The 22,979-nt window shown below is 38.1% G+C and overlaps 4 protein-coding genes across 7 annotated transcripts in view; all 4 read right to left on the bottom strand.

Annotated features, from left to right (window-relative positions):
- Positions 1–22,979, bottom strand: part of LOC146251767 (uncharacterized) — a 49,046-nt gene that overhangs the window by 14,639 nt on the left and 11,428 nt on the right. The window contains exons 1-3 of one of the 4 annotated variants that reach the window (XM_084680610.1): positions 15,207–15,652; positions 2,076–2,141; positions 1,437–1,477 (exon numbers count right to left, since the gene is read on the bottom strand). The gene's annotated coding sequence lies outside the window, so the exon portion shown is untranslated. Of the gene's footprint in view, positions 1–6; positions 276–1,436; positions 1,478–2,075; positions 2,142–15,206; positions 15,653–22,979 lie in introns of those variants that run through there. The other 3 variants (XR_014732103.1, XM_084680608.1, XM_084680609.1) reach the window with 3 other exon arrangements.
- On the bottom strand, positions 4,819–8,122 carry hoxc5a (homeobox C5a). The gene is made up of 3 exons (XM_084680614.1): positions 6,761–8,122; positions 5,782–5,972; positions 4,819–4,946 (listed from the first exon to the last, which is right to left on the bottom strand). Exons 1-3 carry the CDS (start codon positions 7,230–7,232, stop codon positions 4,914–4,916), a joined length of 696 nt encoding a protein of 231 aa, XP_084536740.1. The 5' UTR covers positions 7,233–8,122; the 3' UTR covers positions 4,819–4,913.
- Positions 8,268–11,886, bottom strand: hoxc6a (homeobox C6a). Its single transcript, XM_084680613.1, has 2 exons — positions 9,714–11,886; positions 8,268–9,207 (listed from the first exon to the last, which is right to left on the bottom strand). The coding sequence occupies exons 1-2, from the start codon at positions 10,108–10,110 to the stop codon at positions 8,903–8,905; spliced, it is 702 nt and encodes a 233-aa protein (XP_084536739.1). The 5' UTR covers positions 10,111–11,886; the 3' UTR covers positions 8,268–8,902.
- On the bottom strand, positions 18,302–21,870 carry hoxc8a (homeobox C8a). The gene is made up of 2 exons (XM_084680494.1): positions 21,157–21,870; positions 18,302–19,875 (listed from the first exon to the last, which is right to left on the bottom strand). The coding sequence occupies exons 1-2, from the start codon at positions 21,587–21,589 to the stop codon at positions 19,559–19,561; spliced, it is 750 nt and encodes a 249-aa protein (XP_084536620.1). The 5' UTR covers positions 21,590–21,870; the 3' UTR covers positions 18,302–19,558.

Genomic DNA, 22,979 nt, shown 5'->3' with positions numbered 1-22,979 from the left:
GATGTGTCAATTGAAAATATTTAATATGTTCTCCTTTATACGAGTATTCAGCTAAGTGCATTAAGACTAACACACACACAGATACACACACAGGCCTAGCAAGATCAGTGTCCTGCCTTTGAGGTGACTCTTGTATGAATATTCAGTCACGAACACGGTGGATACAAAGCGTCCGCGTGACAGCACAGATGAAAAATAAGTTTCTATTGTCCCCAACGATTTCTTGTTCTTCCCATTACCATACTGACCGCCGGGTAACCTTTCTGCCTGCCATTCTAAGAAGTTAATGAGAAAAGCCCAGATGAAAAATGTTAGATCAGACATATGACCTGTTACATTATTAAAAGAAGAAAACACAGAGACTGTGAATATTTTAAACTATCTTGTTCGGACATGTATTTTGAGAGTCCAAAATATAGGTTCTGTATTGTTTTTTTTTTTTTTTCTTTTACTATGGACATGGTTGCCTTGTCTTTATTTATGTCTTGTTTCTTCTTTTTTTTTTCCAGACTAAAAAACAGTAGCCAATCAATAACTTTAACAGAGTAGACTGCATCTGTATAGTACGAAGAAACCATCTAAACCAAAACCGTTATTTAGCCTATATGATCCTTTCACACGATGCACGTCTAACAGACTCTTTTTCTTCACCCCCTACTGACGATCTCAAAGAAGATCTACCACGCCCACACTCCCGTTGCGCCCCATACTCGAGTCCCGTGGACCCATTTTAATATTAGTTAGACAGCCTGACCTGCGTTTCACCTCTCGCGTTTGACTGCTTCCAATAGTTCACTGCCAAGGATTATTGATGAGGAAACAGCAATGAATTCTTTCTCGCCCACAAATGGCTTTCAAATCTTGCTCCTAGTTCAATAACTAGTTATAATGTAGAAGTATAAAAAATGAGGCCCTCGGGCGATTTAATTTGATATCCCAAGTTAGAAAAAATGGTTAACCTCTACACGCAAACAAATAAAGAAACATCTTCGCATGTTTGAATACAGTATATTCAAGCAAAATAATCGAATATCAACCACACGCTATTGTGTATGGTTGGTAAAATAAAGTTAGCTACAGGCCTTATTACAATTTAGAGGCAATGCCAACTACACGCCTCATAATTGACTTGGTCCAAAAACTCAGACCAAATTCACATTTGAGGTATTCCTGTAAAAAAGAAGGCCACATAGCAAGGTGACTGGCTAGGGAGAATAGCAAAGATGAAAGACAACCAGGTAATTTCGAAATCAAGAAACAGATGACTTATTGATACTAAAATACCCCTTAATGGAGAACTGAATAATACAGTGAGCCAATTGCTGTGTTTGCAACTCGACATTAGAGTCTCGCCATGGTCAGGGAACATTGCCCTCTGTGACTTTGCAGGTACGTGCTCAACATCGTTAGAGCACAGTGTGTGGCATTGCACTTACTTAGAAGCCTGGGCTGTGTCCCTATCTTGACTGCAGGATATCTGTCAAAGAAAAAGCAATGCAGTAATTAGAAAAGCAGTGGCACATGACACTAGAAGTTCACTAGACTATCTTCTTATACTAAACACATTCATGAGGAAGAAACTGTGAAATGGATAAACGAGATGAATAATACTGACTCACGGGATGCTGTCAAATGTAGCTACCTTACAATACTAATGGATCATGTTGAAATAATTGACTAGAGTTTAGTTCATGATCACAGTTGCATGTTTTTGTGATTTAAAATGTATTCTATAATCACATATTACATGGAAGTAATATTTACATTTATTCATTTAGCAGACGCTTTTATCCAAAGCGACTTCCAAGAGAGAGCTTTACAAACTGCATAGGTCACTGATAATAACAACAAGATAGCCCCAAAAACATTGCGGGTAGCCAAAACATGTAGCACATATTGTGAACAACCAAAATAAGTGCCAAAGGGAAGAACCACAAGAGCATGTAGTTAAACAAGTTAATTAGTCAATTAAACAACATGAATCGCTAGTCATCGCAATTTAAATCAGTTACCACTGACCAACAACAGCAACAAGTCGCTAAGCAAGAGTCATTGTGATCCTTGAGGATACTAACATTGGGACCAGCAAACCATTCCTAAGTACCGTTGTACTCCCGGAACAAGTGCGTCTTGAGCCTTTTCTTGAAGGTGGGGAGACAGTGTGTATTTAATATAATATGTGTATTTAAAAAGTATTTAGTTCATATTTTCACATCAACATGGGAAATTATACAACATCTATTGCTTCATGTATTGAATCTGTATGAATAGAGTTTTCTCAAAGTTTATACCATACACATTGAAAATAAAATAAAGAAGCAATTATCACACGTTAAAATGAAATCAAAAACACATTGATATGAATCACAAACATATTCTAAATCACATTGCCATGCCCATTGGAATGTTTCAAACTTTCTGGAAGGAAATTTAGCTTTGTAACATAATTCTTTAATCTTCATTCGATGCCCTGCATTTCTCTAAAAGAACGGTAGGATCCGACAAAAACTGGTTTGGGGCGAGATATCTGAGACAGGTAATAAAAGAACATTTAATTAACATTCATTATTGCAAGCCATTTCCATGGTAAAATGAAAAAAATCCTCAACTTGTCTTAACTTATGAAGACGGAACCGTTATTCAGAATTTAAGTTTAGAACGTTTATATTTTAGGAAATGCCTATAAATATAGATAATGTTATATAAATGGACTATATACAGCCTATTTCATTGGTAAACATATTTTAACGGAGCAACAAACGTAATACAAATTTTCATTGTGCATGTATTTAATTATACCTTTACAAAGTATCTTCATTTACATTTAGTCATTTAGCAGACACTCTTATCCAGAGACACTTACAGTAAGTACAGGGACATTCCCCCCAGTCAGGGACACCCCCCTCCCCCCCCCCCCTTCATTGAAAGTATAGTGAACAAAAAACTGAAATAATGGCCAATCAAAAACAAACGTAAACCATTATTCAATAGTATAATTCGATTATTGATTATCATGATTGGCTATACTAGTGCTTCCTGATGTTTCCTTTTTATATATGAAATAAGTTGGAAGTATAGTGAACACTCATTTAAATATCCACCTTTGAGCTTTGGGAGTACATCTTTTTATATTGAACCTACATTGCCATGTGGTCCAACATACTGCACAATAAGAAAATATAAACTAATGAGTTGAATTATGATGGAAGAAAACCTTTCATTGAGGAGTGTGTTACACAGCGCCCCCTATTGGAAGACCGGAATTTATCCACCATCACTTCAAAATTGAGTTAATGCAAAATACAACACAGCTGACAAAAAAGGCAACAGATACAGTAGGCTACATCCAAGCAGCTGTCACCCCATGAGAAATTAATGGAGAGGTGTGCATGGTAAAAATGTTAATACATACACAATACCTAGATATGTTTCTTCATGGACAGTCTTAAACAGTCCTTGATACTCAACTGTTGCATACATATTGGGAGTCAAGTGGTCAGTGCTGCATGGATCCAACTAACTAGTCCACATAAGACTGCATAGAGAGAGAAAATGAAAAACGTTCTCACTACACACAGAATCGCATAATTTGTACTGCATACACACACTCACCTACACACATTCGTGCAGCATGTGGTATTTTTTATTGAAAGCTAACAAGTAAGGATTTTGGCGGTTTAAAAGAATACAAGTTAGGACACTGTGATATCATTCCAGTGTCATTTGTGGAAAATGGTCTGTCTGTGTCCCAGCTGGGACACAAAATCCACATCCCACTAATTTTTCAGGGTCTAGAGCAGTGTTATATTAGACAACATTTAATTTTTTCAACACATAGAATTGGGTGAAAATTCACCATATGCTACAACAGAATAAATGTGTTATAACATTTATGAGAACTTGTTTTAAAGTCTACAGTTTTCCACTGCGGCAATCTTACCCTCCATATTGACACCAAATAAACCAAGGAAAAGCTCGCTTGCAAAATGCTAATTGATTATAGCAGCATGCATATTTGTTGATATTTTTTAGGCCTGGGTTTATGGGCCTATGACTGAATAATTCCAACCAATTTGGAGCCTGAAAAACATCAAATAAAAACCTATAATTTCCAGGCGCATATAAATGTTATTTTCATTGTAAACATGAAAAACACACAACTTACTGGAACGGCTGGAATCCTTATGTGAACGAATAAGTCCAGGAAAAGTAGTGTTGCCTACAAAGCTCTTTCCTTTCTGCTTCTCAGATAAGGGAAGCCAGCAGCTGCGATTCCCAGACAGTTAAGATTATATATGATGTGTATATATCGAAGGTTTGTCAGCTCTTCCAGGCCATAAAACCCACTTTAATGACACCACGTGCTTCCCATGCACCATTCACAGACCCTGCTTTAGGCAATTGGCATAAATAACCTTCAAAACTTTAAAATACGCTAAAAGACATAGAACAAGGAATTCAATACATTGTCATCAGGGTAGGGTAAAGCTAAACTGCTAACTGTAAAAGCTCAGAACATGTTACCCATAAACTAGTTTGTTTAAGGGATTAGAAGACTATCGGTTTACAAAGGTGAGTAGATTTTTTCTTTCATGTGGGATTGGTTAACGATTTACTTTTAAAAGGATAAACTGAAAGATTTCCAACTATGTAATCCAATATATAAACACTTTATTCACAACGAAGTACACGAGATAACGATATGAAGTCACCGACAATGTTCCGGCATCTTTGCCCTCTGCTCTGACGTTGTCTAAATTTTGGCCTAGCATGGGTTACACAACCAGATTGTCTGATCGCTGATGAAAGCCAACGCTGTGGTTACTCAAGCTCTCTGGTCATATCCAGCTTCAACTCTACGCTGGAAACAGCTATATTGTCTTTGCAACAGACTATCTTCCTCTTCAACCCAGTCAAACAGGAAAATCTTCTTTGTGGTGTAGTGGCTGAGGAAAAGCAATAAAGTTTTATTAGGGTTTTAAAATGTTATGTGCGTTTGTCTGTTAAGTAGCCTATATATGCCACAGGAGGCAACAATGATGTGACAGATTCGTATAGACAGTATAACATATTTAAATACCAGAAATAATAAATAACACGACCATGAAGGTATTAAGGTATAGGAAATATGTTTATTTAGGCTATAGATGAATAAATTACAATCAATGCAGTTTGGCTATCGTAACATAGATAATGATGGATGCACGTTCACTTTTGATATGAGAACGTTTCATTATTATCAATAAAGGATATTCAAATTACTAGCAACTTGTATCAGTTCAAGATGCTGTTCTGCATATCAGCTTTACAGCACGTGTTCATAGGCTGCCATAAGTCAACTTTACTGTTTTAGGGTCAACATCAGTAATCCCTCTGCGATAGTGAAATCACATTTTTGTATTATTACCCATCACTATCAATTAATGTATCATGTATCAAGAGAGGACACGCATTATTTAGAATAGGTCTACTATATTGCACCAAAATGAAAGAGGGAGTGGCCTTGCATTCTGCGACCCCTCCCATTGTAACCTTCAACACAAATGATCACATTTCCTTACATGACTTCAAACAAATCACAACCATTCAATAATGGAATTAAATTCAACACGTTATGTTTTAAACAGCACAGGCAACATTTGCATGGCTAGTGAAAGAAATGTATTTGAAAAGCACCTCATAGGTGGGCTATTCGGACCTCTGTAACTGAGCAAATTGCTTCTAATTTATCTAGAGATCTGACAAAATGCAGGGCTATATTTGTTACCCGTTTAATTTCACCTTTAAATCCTTCTTCCATTTCATGCGTCGATTCTGGAACCAAATTTTAATTTGTCTTTCATTCAGGCAGAGGTTATTGGCGATCTCAATTCGCCTACGGCGAGTGAGGTACCGGTTGAAGTGGAATTCTTTCTCCAACTCCAGTGTCTGGTAGCGGGTGTAACTGGTCCGCGACCGTTTACCGTCCGATTCTGAAGTGGCATTAGAAAAATGCAAACTTTAAAAGAACAATAATAAATTAATTTGATACACAAAATCCACGTAGTAGGCTAGTCCATATAAAATTTTATGGAAGTACAAGTTGAGAGTACAGTGGACTTAAAGATTACATTGAAATTGTGAAATGCAGTGAGAAGTGAAAGGTTTGAATGTAAAACTCGAGTATCAGTATGTCATTTGTAGATATTCTCCTATCCAGAAAAATGATCATGTCAATTATTTTAATAGACCAATGCGTTATACAAAGGTGGATAACATATCGACTTTACAAACGCAAATGCATTACTAATATTACGTTGTTGCAACTAGTGGTTCATGCATGAGAACAATCCAAGGTGAAAAGTTCAGTATTAGGTCAGGGCACTAGCGTCTCCCGAAAGGGTTCAACTTAAGGCTACTCATTTTATTTGCTACAGCATAGCATACAATAATATATGAACAAACTGAAATGACAGGCTTTAGTTCGACCAAAATTATAATAAAACATGAATCTATAATAAGTAGCCTACTTCTATATCATTTGTGTTTCTCTTATCCAATTATACCATCATAAATCTCTCTGCAGATCACCTCTACTCAGTAACAGAACAGGTTTACGAGCAATAGATGCCTTTGTCATAAAATTTATGACCGCGACTTTTATTATTTCCTGCTTTTGGCCTATAAAACTCAAGAGGAAATGTGAATGGGCAGAGGAAGTATTGGGACGAAAGAGTGAATGAGGGAAGACACAGTAGTCTACATTAGAAAATAACTTTACCGTGGCTCATGTGTAGCTTTTTCATCCAGGGATAAATCTCTGGCTGCTGTTGACTGTCTTGTTGGTGGTGGTTCAAAATATTTTTTCGTTTGACTGTGTGCACAGCTTCGACTTTCATCTTGCTTTCTTCAATTCTGCCGTTGGATTTTTTCGTCAGTTCCATGCCCCTGTCAATCTCTTCGTCTAACAGCCCATTACAACAGTTGTTAAGCCCGTTCGCCTCCACGGAGCTACTGGAGACCACTGCCAGCTGTGGTCGTGTTGGTAGATGAGTATCCGTGTTGCAGCGCAAGATAGTTTTCATCTCTTCTCGTTCAAAAGAGTTCGCGATAGGGACAGGAGAAGTAAATGTTCCGTTGAAATGACGACCATTGAAGCCATGAAGATTAGATTGATGGCGCTCTGAAAGAGAGCTATAGACTCCAACATTCTGCATATTGTATTTAGGTTCCTCGTGCGTCTGCCTAAACATTGAGTCATTTGCGTACGAGCTATTTTTTTTAGTTAAGTTAGGCTACTTGTCTAACTAACAACAAAAGAAAAAAATGATAACAGTTCATGGAGCAGCCTTGTTAAATAAGCAAAAGTGTAATAAAAAATGCATTTCTGTGAAGCTGATTTGAAATTTAGGTTTGTCTTGCCCAAAAATAATCCAGGATTTATAGGTGGGGGTGTTAGATTTTTTGTACTTGATTCGACGCGCGCTGCCCAAATATGGGGTAATTGAAAGGGATCACGTGCCAATGTTGGCCAGTCATGAATTGGCTTGATACTCTAGGGGATATTGATGAATAGGGGAAACGTGTCCAGTTAACTTTGAGCTTTCGGTTGTTGGAAATCGTGGCAAAAAAGGGCGAGACAGTAAGACAAGAGCGTCATCTTGTGTCTGGTATGGGGCAGGGCGGTCAAATGTCCCCCTCCAGTCAACCTATTGCCTACCATACCATTGGTATGAGAGGTTGAGTGCCCCACAGAGGCTGTATAATGACAATCACTGCAATTATTCAGCAACACAGCCTGCAAAACATTTAGGTGTAGTGATAAGGAGGCTAAATGTCTCTTAAATAAGAGAATACAAATTATAATAACGATAGTTTGTAGTAACCTAGTTTAAAACTACTATTATTAATTATATAATGCAACTAAAATAAATTATATAAACAATTATAAAAGAACAATAATGATAATAATAATGAATTGAGCAAAATAAAAACCAGAGTAAAAGGACACGATTAGTAATTGATTCTGGGCATGAATAGGCTAAATGAATAATTAATAATGAATGAAAACATTCAATTTTTGAGACATCAAAGCGCAATCTAATTAGGCAATAGCGATAGGTAACAGTTATCTAAAATGTTTTTTTTTTATTTGGCCTTCATATCCTTTTTTTTCTTCCAGATCCACCATATTTAAAATAATAGGCCTATATGTAAAGGTGTGGGAATAATTCGTGAATATGGTATTTAGGATATATTGGGCTACATATTTAGCAAGACGAAAGAGATCTTTGAAAACATTTTATTTCATGATTCACAATAATGACAAAACAAGACTTCAAACACGAAACAAAATTGTTTATCACTCTTCCTTTAGTCTGGAATCAGATGATCTAAAATATCTTTGTGTACAGTTGTAAGAGCTTCTATCAAAGCAGCAGAATGCACATATGTCTTCAAACAACTGACAATGAATATATACACATATAGTATCCCTGCAGCTTTGCAGGATAGCACAAGCCATATACACTTGATGCGGTACGAACCTAAAGTAGGTGTGTATCCGTCACGCCCTTCATTTTCACTGGATGGTCTTAATTAACACTGTGATTAAGTTAATATTTCGTGAACGTTTTGTGAATAGGAACACGTTTTATGTTGAAATCAGAACTTCTCATTTCACAACACATGTAGCATAACAGGACACTTTCTAACAAAGTAGGTAGTTTTACGCCGACACTCTAAGGAGTCAAAATTCCTTATTTCCCCCCAAATAATCTGGAGGTTTCTGCTGGTTGTAAAACTCTTGAAGCTTGTGTCTGAAAGAGAAGTACAAGCTGCATAGTTGCCTATATCATGCAATTAAGTCTCTGGTCCTTGGAACTATAGGTAGTAACGTTGGATTCCGTGCTGTAAATGTAATTCAATCTTTCTTCTTTTCATCGTCTTTCTCTTCTTCTGCACCACTGCGTTGCTCCTCCACTGATGCTGCTGTCGACTCACTTCCCGTCACAGTCGAAGTGAGATTGCTCTCCTTTTTCCATTTCATACGGCGGTTCTGGAACCAGATTTTTATTTGACGTTCTGTTAAACAAAGAGCATTTGCAATTTCTATACGTCGGCGTCTGGTCAGATAGCGATTGAAATGGAATTCCTTCTCGAGCTCTAGTGTTTGGTATCGAGAGTAAATTTGACGTCCTCTGCGTCTGTCTGATCCATACCCGACTCCTGTACGGAGAAAACATAAGACATAATAATTCCCCCATATAGCATATACAACTCTCCAATAGTACACAGGTATCAACATAAAGGTGGAGAGGATGAAGGAATTCCACAAAGGTGATGTTTAAGTGTTTTTTAGTCATCATTCTAAATGTAAAAATAGGTCAAAGAATATAAGCTAAAGAGTACAAGCACGTATATTGATTCAGATACATTCATATTGTGATCCCTACTAGATCCCAGAAACAGACCGAACTGATACATATCAAATAGGCCTGTATGATATGCCAATGCATCGGGTTTAGTGTAGGCTATAAAAATGAAGTTTATGCTTAGGCTACTTTGTAAGGCAATTGTTACAAAATAAACCAACATTAGTTTGTCCGCACATGAAAGACCTTTCTACAAGACGAAGTGGTTCCGTGATGGTTTATGGGGCCATAAAAAGTAACTTACTATGTTGTTGTAAAACCGACCCATTTCGTTAATTTATTTGTCGTAGTAAAACTCACCACTGTGAGAGTTCATTCGCTGCATCCAAGGGTAGATTTGGACGTTGGCTTTCTGCTCTTGTGTTCCTGTTCTTGCTTGATCCAAGCTGTACTCTGGAGAAATGTGGCTTTGTGTATTGAGTGCCATACTTGTTTGTCTGCAACTGGGGAGCACATCTTTTTCTTGAAGAAAAACATTTGATCCATATTCATATGGTGCTCTGCTCGTCCCAAAAACCACATTGTCTTGAGGAGAATAGAACGGTGCGTATATCCGATTCTGGGTCACAGCTGCACCGTACGACGGAAAGTGTCTGACTGTGTCATAAGTGGTGGAATTTAAGGGAACATTCGGCAAAACGTCTTGACCAGCAGATAAATGGCACGAAAGCGACGGGTTTGCAAAATACGAATTCATACCTCGCCCGTAAACCCCCCCCAAAAAACTATGCCAGTTATTTTCTATAATTTCAGTCCCTTTTGCCAGGTCCCTCAATTCACTTTTTGCGCTATTCAAAATAAAATACTTCTTTACCCTTGCTGCTAACACTCTTTTTATTTACGTATTTCGAGGTTTCAATATTATTAATTTCCAATCTCCTGTTAAGAGGCACAATCCCGAGTGTTATAGCCGAGGCTTGGCTCCGAGAGAGACAATATGACAATGTCAGCTGACCGTTTTCCACCAATTGAGAGCAAGGAGTTGAGAAGAAAGTGTAACGTTTGTTCCTAGCTAACCATTAGTGCTAAAATGCAGCTACAATGCAGCATGTAAGTTCGACATGCAGAGAAGGAACGGGAGCGAACCAAATAGTGTACATATACTGTCAACTATGATATACACCCACGAGTAGCCTACATAAATGCTCAGCATATATCTGAAATGTTTGTAAAGTGTTGTGGAGAAACCTTAATTCCTATGTTTCACCACAAAACATGTTTCACCAGATTTGACAAAACTGTTAACATCCATTCATTACCTTACCTGAGACGTTGAACGCAATGTGTTTTGGAATGTGTGTGCGTGTGTGTGTGTGTGTGTTTGTGTGTGTGTGTGTGAGAGACAGAGAGAGACAGAGAGAGAGAGAGAGAGAGAGAGAGAGAGAGCGAAAGAGAACATTTGAACAAATCTTGATTTGACTTTATGAGCGATGTATTTCTTACAAAGACTGATCCTTGATCCAGTACATTTACGGGATGTTAGTTTTGTGATGGATTATTCATTGCAAATTCAGACTACATTACTGAGATTATTCTAATGTTTTACATCTTATATTCAGAGCATAACATGACGTGGGTAATTATCGTGTTATGCGTTGAACAGCATGGGGGAGGGTAGAGGTGGTAAGAATGCGTTTAGGGTCTAGTCTGTGTGGGCAATAAAACCACAGACGTCCCCCAGCTCACCAACAACCATGGCAAACTATGCGCATGGCCCTGGCCACAATCTGAACATTCACAGGCTCCTGAAATGAAAGTCTTTGTTGAAGTCCACAAGTCTACCAAAAGGTGCCGAGTTTGTTATTCGGTACATGAGTTGTTTCAGTCATCTTTTGAAAAGTGAAAAGTGCATTAGTCACGAGCATATCATTCCTTGTTGTTCTTGATGAGAACAGGAACAAGGAATTACTTTCCCTGGCTACAAAGACACAATCTGAATGATTTAAAATAAGGATCACATTACGAAACGTTTTAATCAAACTGTTTTAGTCTAATATGCTCTAGCTGATCACAAAACCAGTTAAGATATTTTATTTTCGTTATGTGACACGCTAACCTTGGCCTAAGCAAATAATGAGCCAAAAATAGTGATCCAACTACAGGTGAGATCGGTCTACGTCACTGACGTATTTGATGAGCAAAAATTATGCTACATTTTGAGCTATCCACAAATTATTGTGGACCTTTGAGAGAATTTGTTCTATACTGTGCAACCTCTCAACCCGTGCAACAAGTAAGCTACTTTACCACCATTTTTTATTTTTTATTTTAGCTTTAGGCCACAATTCACCAGCTTTTACTTTAAAGTACCTACACCTGCACATACTCGAATTTGTCTCCACATGTTCGAGATGTACAGATCCTACATGTAGATTAAATTTGCCTATATGTTTGTTCAGATATTTATTCTAAACACTAAAACAAACTTTGTCGCCAAACAATGTATGAAACTATAATATTTAAACACTTTACATAGAAATCACACAATTTGATTAATAGGTCACTTGTTTTAAAATACAAGTAGCCAAATTAATTAACATAGCGTACAACAACAATAACATAAGTGTTGGATGTAATACTTTATACCTTATTAGTAGGCTATATTTCTATGTGAGCCACGTGAAATTTGCGGACTGGCATTACGCCTTTATGTCATTATACCCAGCGTTTCGTTTTTGATTAACCCTAGCTACAGTGTAAAGGCTGTATTTACATACCTCATTTGAAGACTTTGTAGAATTTCAAGCACGCACTAACTTTCCCTAAACATTTGTAGATGGAGATGCGTTTGGGCTCTTTTAGACTCTAAATAGGCAATAAAAAGAAAAAAACTGAGAGGAGGAAGTAGCTGGTGTAATAAAGTCTTCCAGTCTGTGGACTGCCGTTCCTATGTGACATCCGTATGGCCCATCTCTTGAGGCCAATAATATAGCATAGCCTATTTTCAGGCCACTCACATACAATGCATAGAACCTGAATTATCTGTAGTTCAGATGGAAGACATTTTATTAAATACGACCCATCTCTTAAATTCGACTACTCTTTCATTTGATATAGTTCTCTAATGGTGCATAGGCTGAATGCATTTAATCTGTAGATAGCGATTGTCCACTTGTAATACGATAAATAACACCATTACACAACAAAACTCTATTTGGACATATTTTACTTAAACTAGGCTTGTGTCTTTCTAAATGAGTATCACCAGTTTAGCTACTGTAGCCTAGCCGATATCCATAACCTACCATTATTTACATCAGCGTGTTGTCAACCTGAAAGGATGAGTGAAATCATATATGGAGAGTGTGGCATGGCAACAAAACATATTAGACGGGCATGCTCTATGATGGTTTCTATTAGACAAAATTACGTATATTTTGCAATAGCAGCTGTTGATCTTTAACCGACCAATCTTGGGAGTAAATGCAGTGTATGCCAACATTGAAAGTCTACCAATGTATAGAAGAAAGGGCTTCAGCTTTTAGTGTTTTATTGCAGCCCTTGAGCCAGATCACATGCTCTCAGCTTTTGAGTCAGACAGGAAATGGTCCATTTGGCTTTTAGTCCCGTAGCCAGCTCTCTAAAAACCCAAATGTGCAGCAGGCCTAAATCCCTTTCCAAATCCAAACAGACATCGGAAACATGACAATAAAAGCACATCTTAAATATATAAATATTACAATAAAGATTGTGTACAAAGCCATGGATGATGAATTTTGTTATTACTGTTTTTACAATGGCAAGTTCTAACTAATAATGGTAAACCTCTCGTTTTCCATAACACGAACTCTTTGGTTTTCCTTCCTTTTTTGTCTTCTTATGACGGACTTTCCGTAACCATTCAAACATCCCAACATCAAAGCTTATGATGGTTGTAATGTTTCATTATTGAATTGATTAAAAAATCAAAGCATAGTAAGACTATGTTCTTTTTGGTATTCAATTAAATGAATATACCCCAATATGCACGGTAATTGCAATGGATAACGTGAAACCATGGACAAAGTGTATACTATTTGAACAGGCAAAATGAATGCCCGGATGTGAGCCTGCTCGTTATACATTCTGTAGGCTGTTGCCAAAGAGCACACGTCGTTAAACACATCGTAAAAAGTGTCCATCAGAACAAATGCCTTGTTAAAACATTGTAGATTAGGTTTCTAAAAGGCCTTCATATAATGAAGATATATGAATGTACAATGGAATTTTGCCCCATAGCCACCTTTAATTTTGATGCCAACAATGTAAAGGCCGCACTGTGTTTCAAAAAGGCGTTTGAAAATGGGCCACAACATAATCATTGTTCATGCGCGTAACTTATCATGAGAATCACATACTACCCTATCTGATCTCGTTCTCTCTTTCGCCCTCACAGGCTTAATATATCAGGGTAAGAAGGCCCCAAACCTTGCGCCCTGTGTCTATTTTTAGAAGAATATGTTTTACAAAGATATGTTTAATATTTGTATTCAAGTATCAGCGATCTTGTTCCAATACCCTTGTATTTTAGCAATGTGATAGAAAGCACCGTACATGTTTCATATTGGGTTGCAACAATATTAATACATGGCCCTATTGCATTATGTTTGATCTGTTCAGTCAAAACAAATCAGTAGCAAATACACAAACGTAGGCCTCGTAACATACAAAGGAATACACACAAAACACGTTCACAGAAGCACCCACACAAAGGCAGGCAATAGCCTTTGCGCGTTCACGCACGCACATGCGCACGCAGCGCGTGAAATAAATCCATAAGGCGTCTAATTCTTTTAGAAAAACAATTATATCACTTAAGATTTGTCATGATGCACCTGGCAATGATGATAGTGGGAATGATAACAACCATGTTGAGTCACAGACACAAACATGCATAATCTATGTCAAACTAAGCTTTATACGGGTTTGATCATGTCAGTGTATTTGGGAATGTCTTTTTAAAATCAATCTTTTAATTTCACATGGGCTATCTGACTATTCTGCATTTCAATATGACCCAATATCGAGAGGAGGGTCACTGTCACCATTTAACGTGCACATTATTTACAGTCATGGATTTTGATATGACCCCTTGTTTGTCAAAAGTAAATGTTTTGGAATTTCAATATTAGTTTAGCAACAGGCTATAGGGCTTGGCTAACAGAAAAACAGGGCCTTCTCCGCACACACCCTCACCCTTCACACTCACCCTCGCTTCAGATATGAGCACAAGGGGGCACTGCAGCAAACTGCGTGCGCGTGTATGTGTGCGCGTGTGTGTATGTTTTGAGAGTGAGTGTGTTCTCAGCACGAACATAATATTAAGGTAAAGGTTTCAAGTAACATACATTAAATTAAATCAGGGTATTTAATATGTTCTTCTGTTTTTGTTAACAATTTATCATTAAGACGTAATTGGAAGATCAAAACAGATGGCCTAATTTGCGCTGCTCACACACTTGGTTAAACTACACAGGTAGCCAATCATCAACTTATTTATATGGACCAAAGAAGAAAATTTTTTAGGGCTAATCAAATATATGATGTAGTTCCTGTTTCTCAGGGATTCGACGAGAGGCAATCGCCTAGCGCTTTTTTTGTATCACCTAACAGGTGAAGAATCTGGGATGAAATTCACCCTACAGGTCAGGTCACGAATAGCCAACACGGGGGTATCAGTGTTGTATTTTGTGCATACATGTTCTCGCTGTTCACTGTCTTAAAAACTACACATCGGGACATTCTGTGACGTATATAATCTCAATTTCACGTAACCTTTAAGAACATGATGATAAAATATCGCAGTTTTCTTACCCGTTGTCTGTGTTTCCTTGATTGTAGTGACGACGCAAGTCTGGACCAGCAACTCATAGCATGGCGCAAAGGCGAAAGGAAAGCTGTCTCATTTCATATCCTTAAAACACAGATCGTTCTGAGTTTCAAAATGCGGTTCATTTCCACAGCTCTGCGATCTCCTTTTACCCATGTTATCCTATCCCATAGGGTAGCTGGAGCTGGTGAAGGCGGCGACTGACGAGATGCCATTTCTGACGGTTAGTCAAGAGGACGCCGGAGACGCGGAATGTATCACAGTCGTGTTGAATTGACGGTTCAAACCTCAAAGATACGATATCAAGTTGAGAATAAAAGAACAAAAAAAAGAAAATGGAAGTTCTGTGCGACAGCAGAGACTGCTGCTGGTATAGCGTTAGGTCCACATAATAGACAACACCATAAAGTTCATGTTCATGGAGCCTGTGCCACGTGGCTTGTTGCAACCAATCCCAGAATGGATTCAGTCGTAAACTTTTATTACTCAGCTGTAAATTTCTCCCTTTAACTAGGAATGTTTGCTCCCATCTCTTTCGTTTTAGCTTTTCTTCTGAAGACCACAATGTAGCTGACAATGCAATTACTTTTCAAAGTTGTACGAATACTTTTTATCTTTCAAATGTGGAAAATATACACCTGTTCGATCCTAAACACATTCAATATTTCATATAGAAAAGTTTAGTTTTGCCACTCTTATGTACCAACATCGTGATATTGATGAGATGAAGACACACATGGCCTACATACGCACACAAAGGTCAACATTATTATTCACTCTGATCATTTTTCCCTTTACACTTTAATTTCACTTGCATCACATATGTCACTGCTAACTCAATTACATATTCAGGTCTAGCCTACGTATAGTCCCTACTTCATTATAAATAAACTTAAATGCCCTTGATCATGGAACACCTTTAAATAACCTGACCAGTAACAAAGTGATCTTTTAAATGCATTAGCAAATGATTGTAAAAGCATTTGTGTGCAAATCTCAACATATCATCTCAACATATCATGCAATAGAAAACGGTTTATGTAGAAGCCCGTAGCTTATGAGTAGACTACATGCACGCGCTGGGCATGACCTAGCCATAGGCCTAACTAGCGATAAGATTGTAAAGATCCCTCAAATTATCACCGTCTAGCCCACAGTATTATTGTTCAGTTATCGGATCATATGCAAATACGTGAAGCTCAAATTCAGTGCAGGCAGTTACATGCGTTCACAACGTTTAGGAAATTCGGCTATATTCCACACATGGATATTAGACAAATAGCTACTATACATTGTTTTAATTTATTTATTTGAAAATTACTTATATTTATCCTGAATCTTCTTTGTAAAATCTAAAAGACCATTTCAATATAGTTTCAGCTATAGGCTGCAGCCGAAACAATAAGCGAATCCTATATCTTAGCCTGCCTCTTAAAAAAAGAAAATGCACAAAATGTCAAAGTTTGTCCAAGAGTGGTCTGTGATAGTAGGTCTATGGCTTTAATATGTCAATAAAACATTCAACTTTAAAACCCTAAATTAGCATAGTTTTAACGTTGTTACCAACCCGTAAAAACATCTTCTCGGCTTTCATTGACTCTCAGGGATAAGCCTACATGGAAACTGCTTCAAATGTAAAATTCGTAAAGGAGACTAATAAGACCTACACATACACCGAGGTAAGATGTGGCATGTCCATGCCAGCCGTGCAATGAGCCGACTTTGCACATATGAAAAGAGTAACACTATGTTTCCGGATAAGAAGGCTTTACACCACCAATAAAGTTTACTGCAGGTATACTTAACCTTATTGGGGATGTCAACTCCAATACAATAGCTGTGTTAGGACAATGTTTCTCGCTGTGAAACTTCCAGTTAGTTGCCGAAAAGCAACAAAGTATGTTAGCAAAGGAACAAGTTGCATTGAGGAAACAAATTGGCCTTGGCTAAGTTAATATATGAGCAAGCCTATTTCGAATGACAATCTTTGCACTGATTTGAGCGCCCACACAAGTTCAAAACTAGTCAGAAAAGTCAGAGAAAAAAAAACGAGTCAGTTTCTTATTTTTGCTTTTTGTTCTTCTGGCGGGTTAGGTTCCCTTCACAGAATAGCATCCCCATTTCACGATCACATATAAAGTCAGCTTTATTCGTTTGTCAAGTCTATTGGGTTAATTCTGTATTTTCTGAAAAAGTGTAAATCTGTTCAACAACAATGTTTAACTGAAATATATATTTTCAAACTCTTAAAACCGTGATGCTATCCCGATGGAATAACTTGCTGCTCAGTGATAGCCTATTGAGAGAAGGAACATAGTCTAAATAAGTCAACCAAAATTTCAAAAAGAGCGGAACGAAAGCAACGTGATGAAAAATTATGAATCTTCTAGCAAATTATTCTGTGCAATTGTTTTATGGGTCTTATGTTAGATCTGTACAACACAGGCTATACCCATAGTTTTGTGATAGCAGAGTTGGCTCTACGGGAGGAAATTTGAAATGGGCAGGCCCCAATTTCAAACCAAATATGGTCTTCGTGCCATTACATCGGATTGCTTGTTACGACCAATGTTATCTTGAGAGTTTCCAACTAAAACGTTTGCAGCGCACCCTTTTGTGTCCACCATAGCGTTGACCATCCTCAATGACTAAAGCACCGTGGTCTAGTTCATAGAAGTTATAGAGTTGTTTGGTAGTAGGGTATTTACCTGCCTCCCTCAGTATATTGTCACATTCATATGCCAATGCATGGGTGAGTCTCCTTGGATTATACCAATAATGGCCGGGTTTCCTAGATTCGTTAAGAAGCTCTTAACGATGAGAGCTTCTTAAGAGCGTTCTAAGAACGCTCTAGAACGCTCTTAGAACGCTCCTAAGAAGCGCTTAGCATTAAGAGCTTCTTAACGAATCTGTGAAACCCGGCCAATGTGTAGGCCTATTTTCAACTTGTCACCTCTGTGTGTCTTAATGAAGTGAATGTCTTAAGAAACTAAATCAAAGCAATATTCCATGTTGATTACACTTTAAAATGCTGTATTTTGTCAGTATGGCACGTTTACTAAATATTTAATCACACATATAGTGAGCCATCTTGTTTATTCATAATTTTTCATCAACAACAATGGCGTGGACACACAATTCCGTCGTTCACATGAGAAATATCAGCAAACAAGCATACGGGTAACATCGAAATAACAAGACTTACATAAAGATTATATTCAGTGCAAAAAACAACTAGTCTATGCTATATCACCAACACGTTAAAATAAAACTTTTTACTTGAAAATCATTGTAATTGTAGCAGGTATTATATACACAGTAATGTGCGTTTTTTATAGGCAGTTTTAGTCGTTGGGGAAATATGTTTCAATGAAAACAAAGCGGTGCCATTAGAATGGAATGGGCAACTAAGGGCAATGCTCTGTTTATTAGGTAGTACTGCGGTACAATCTCCAAATTTGTTGCGAGGCTTTGAGCCAATTGTCTTTCAAAGACTAAACATTGTCTTCAATAAATGTATACTGTATGGGTAAATAAAACATAATTTAACAATACAATGTTGGATTAATACTATAGCCTATAACAAGAACATATGAAATCTCTGTATTTAGAAATCTCTATTGCAAACTCCCAAGGTTTAGGTAGCATCAAAGGATTTCAAACGATTGCATTTCCCTGGTAATCCTAGCAAAATAGGACGTAAGATTCCTTCTCTTAGCCTTCACAACAAATTAAAATGAAATCAGATTAATTGAGCATTATACGCGCTTTACATGGGCATTGTTTGTCAATTGGATTTTCCTATGACGCTCTTGTGATGACGCTGAACATGTTCTACTCGTAGCCTAAGTTAGACCTATATTTATGGTTTTGAAACCAGCTGTTTTGCAAAGACGTTTATGTCATTTAATATAAATTGTCTATATGTACAAGATAGGTAGGTGTTGGTCAAATCGAATTCCTTTTGCAGTGTTTTTGGACGTTGGGATTGGAAGTTGATTAAACATGAGATATTTTAAGAGTAGCCAGAACCGTTTAACATGCGTAGCCTAACCAAATAGCAGTTTAATGACCTACAGGATGCCAAAGCCTACCTAAGTAGAACTATGACCCTAAAGAATATGAAATCTAAATGCATTTCACCTACCAAATTGCCAGTTAACTAAAGGAAAATTTGCCTATAGGCTATATAACAACCACATATGTGGGATTCTCTCTCCTCTCGACTAAGTAAAATTGTGGTCATAAAGTTGACTCTTTGCCTCTTTCTTGCTCATCATTTGTATGGAAACTCTTTTTCTCTTGTTCAGCCATATAACCATAAAAGACCATAAAATCACTCCTTGGTCTCTTCTTTCTCTTCCGCTTCTTTCTCTTCCGTTTCTTCTATTTCACCGTCCTCGTTGCCCTCTTCTTCGGCCTCGGCTTCGACCTCTCCTCTCTGCCCCGGAAACTTGTCTTTGTTGTTCTCCTTTTTCCACTTCATTCGCCGATTTTGAAACCAAATCTTTACCTGCCTTTCGGTTAGACTCAAGGCATGGGACACTTCAATCCGTCGCTTGCGTGTAAGGTAAGGGTTGAAGAGAAACTCCTTCTCCAATTCAAGAGTTTGGTAGCGACTGTAGGTTTGCCGTCCATTGCGTCTCCCTGGGGCTTTAAAGACATAAGAAGTTTTATTTTAGAATATCACTAGATGTTTTGTATGCAGTTTCCTAAGGCGAGTAATTGTAATAATACCGCGTAAACAATTCATAATCCAATCACGTGACAATGTCTTCCGCCATTCATGAGATTAAAAAAAGTGTGGTGAATGATAACAGGACGAAACATTTATTATGTTTCTAACATGCAAATATATATATATATGTCTTTGATATAGTTTTATTCTGTGTGATGTCTTGCTTTAAAACACAATATTCATGTGTTTACAGGTTGTTGAACAATAATACTGATTAATGTGGGGTTCTTTGTTCCTGTGATAAAATGTTGCTTTTCTGACACTTCTCATGTTAGGCCTAAATAAACCTATAAACAATCGTCGAAATTTTGCTAGTGGCATAGGACCAAACTAAATACTCCATTAGGAGGCCTAATTCAAATCTAATTTAAAGTTAGTTGTATTCCTATTTCATAAACAACATTCTGACATCTCAATGGCAAGGGCTATCATATAATTTGGCATAAACAACTACAATTTGAGTGTTAAGAAGGACTTTCAATCATGAAATCATACAAACACACACGAGGAGTGTGTGTGCGTAGGTGCCAGCGTGTGTGAGTGTGTGTGTGTGTGTGTGTTTGTTTGTGTGTGGAGGTAAGAGCCTTAACGTGAAAAGTCCTTCTAGATTTAAAATACAGCTTAGCGATCTCTATTTTAGCCATCAGTAAGAAGATGTCAAGTCAGCAGATGATGTTGCCATACACGTACAGGCTTAATATTAAACAATAGGTTTTACTACAGTTTTACAATGTCCATTATCATCAGGCAAGATGTCTGTGACTTGGTCATGGAATCTTTGGGCCTATGCTAACTTTCCAGTTGATGCGGGAGGCTCTGTGTGGCTGTCAAGTATCCAAATCTGTCTTTTGTCAGATTTGACACCTTCTCATTTCATAACGTTTCATTACATATTTCTGTTAAAATATACTGCTATTCCAAAGAAAACCAAAGAGCAACATAGGCTACATTTTCGAAGGGAACATTTCAAGCTTTTGTGTTGCAGAGACCAACTGTGACATACGTTCAAAACCCTAACACGTTTATTTTATAGTGCTATAAAGACTGTAAACCCAAGTCACTTACCTATTTCACTTTCTCACACAGGTAGACAAACTCAAATAAACACGCGCGCAAGTAGACGTACACACGCATTTACACACCAACACAGAAAAGCGCACACACAACGTGGAAAAGGAACACAAAATGATGCTAACCGTGGGGTCTCATCCAAGGAAACATTAGACTGGGAGAGGAGTTTTGATTTAAGTGGCCTTGTCCTTCTCCGGGGTTAGAGCTGTTGGATTTACAGTCTGGGTATTGCGCGAGGCTTGCCTCTTGCTGGGTACCATAAAGTGGTTGCCGTGGAAGGGCTTCGTATCCATAAAATTTTGTTGCGTCTCCATGGCAAGCCAAAGCGCAGGGGTTCTGTTGATATCCAGGATTGGAGATTCCCGTGGTTCCGTGATGGAAAAAGTCCTGGACGTGATGAGATGGGTGTTGAAAGCCAGGCGCTGCTGCCCCGGGTCCGTACACCAGCGTGTGGCTACGGGCAACGCTTTGTGGAAACCTGCAGTCGTAGTAAGTTGGCTCTAGCGATTCGGTACCTTTGTACTTGGAAAAAAGGGGGTTAACAAAATAGGAGCTCATGATTAGTTTGCATTAAGCAGACAGGTCTCTCGCGGTAGAATATCCCCCTTTAGGATGGTGGCAGTCTTTTGTGTGGGTCCCAACTCGCACACAGCACAGACACACCGGAACTAGATTGAGAAACGCTGCCCCTTTGGACAATCTAAGGCAGCTCCCTCTTGCTTACACGCTCCTCTCATCGAATTTCTCTCAATATCTCCTGTCTTATATCGTTTTTTCGTATTCAAACCCGGCGCATGGCGTGTGCTTTGGATGCGTGTTAGGGTTCAAGCTGGCTAGCTCCACCGACAGTAACAAACGCTTCTCTTTTCGCTTTTTTTAGCTTCCCAACCAACCACCCCCACCACAACCCCCCCTCCTCCCAACATCCCCCTCCCTTCTTCCCTCCATGAGCGGATAGTCATACACCTTGTGAAAACCTGCACTAGCCTATATCAATCCATTAACGAGAGGTATGCTAAGCGCGACTATCAAGTGAAAATAAACTGCATAAAAAATGCTTTGCTGTAACCAGTCTTGTGCACTGACAGCGTATGCAACACATTTGATCGTACCTATCAAAAGCAAACATGTTCAGTTCTCCAGTCCTCTATATTCGATGAGTTTATGAATGGCGCAAAAGATAAGGCTACTAGGCCTATAGTCAATGCCAATTAGGTCAAACAAAGCAAAATATTTTTGTGCAACTACATCCAAATAACAATGATAAATATTAAGATTAGATCAGACCTAGTAATTAAATAAGAATTAAACAACAAAACGCCACTGCGAAACAATGTAATGTAATAACGTTGATAACTTTCGTAATAACAACAACAAATCTGTCATCCTCATTAACAAAGCTTTGGAACCTTGCCCGTGCCTCACACACTGCACCACAGCGGCTGTGAAACACCGACACAAGCAAATATAAACACGACCTGTGAATACATGCTGCCTCCTCTGACCCTGTTAAACCTATGAGGAAAAGTAGTAAATCTGCCGCGAGGAGTTAATAAAATTTTACATTAGACGTCTAGTTAGATCAGCAGACACATGGATGGCTCAATGTTTATTTCACGAGGGTTTATAGTTGTATATGTCTTTCCCCGGTATGCCACTGTGGGTTTTGTGGTGTTTGTCAGCTTGTTTGCTGACAATTTTGAAACATCATCGTAAAATATGAAAGGCAGAGAAAGTAAATTTATAGACTTGTCTCACTCTATAAATATGCAAATCATTGTTGCACATATCTCCGCACATTTGTGACACTATTACAGACATTTTAGTGACTGATTTACCGAAATATTAAGGCAGAAAAAGGGGGTTAAGGCTACCACAACACGGAAGACGTAGCCCGTGCACTTTATCCTATTACTCTATAGACCACTTCCTTGTCCGTCATTCCAAT

This window comes from Hypomesus nipponensis, chromosome 18 (genome assembly GCF_054491055.1).
Source record: "Hypomesus nipponensis isolate SF chromosome 18, ASM5449105v1, whole genome shotgun sequence".
NCBI lineage: Eukaryota > Metazoa > Chordata > Actinopteri > Osmeriformes > Osmeridae > Hypomesus > Hypomesus nipponensis.
Note: the sequence above shows the minus strand (reverse complement) of the source record. Positions and strands in the feature narration are given on the sequence as shown.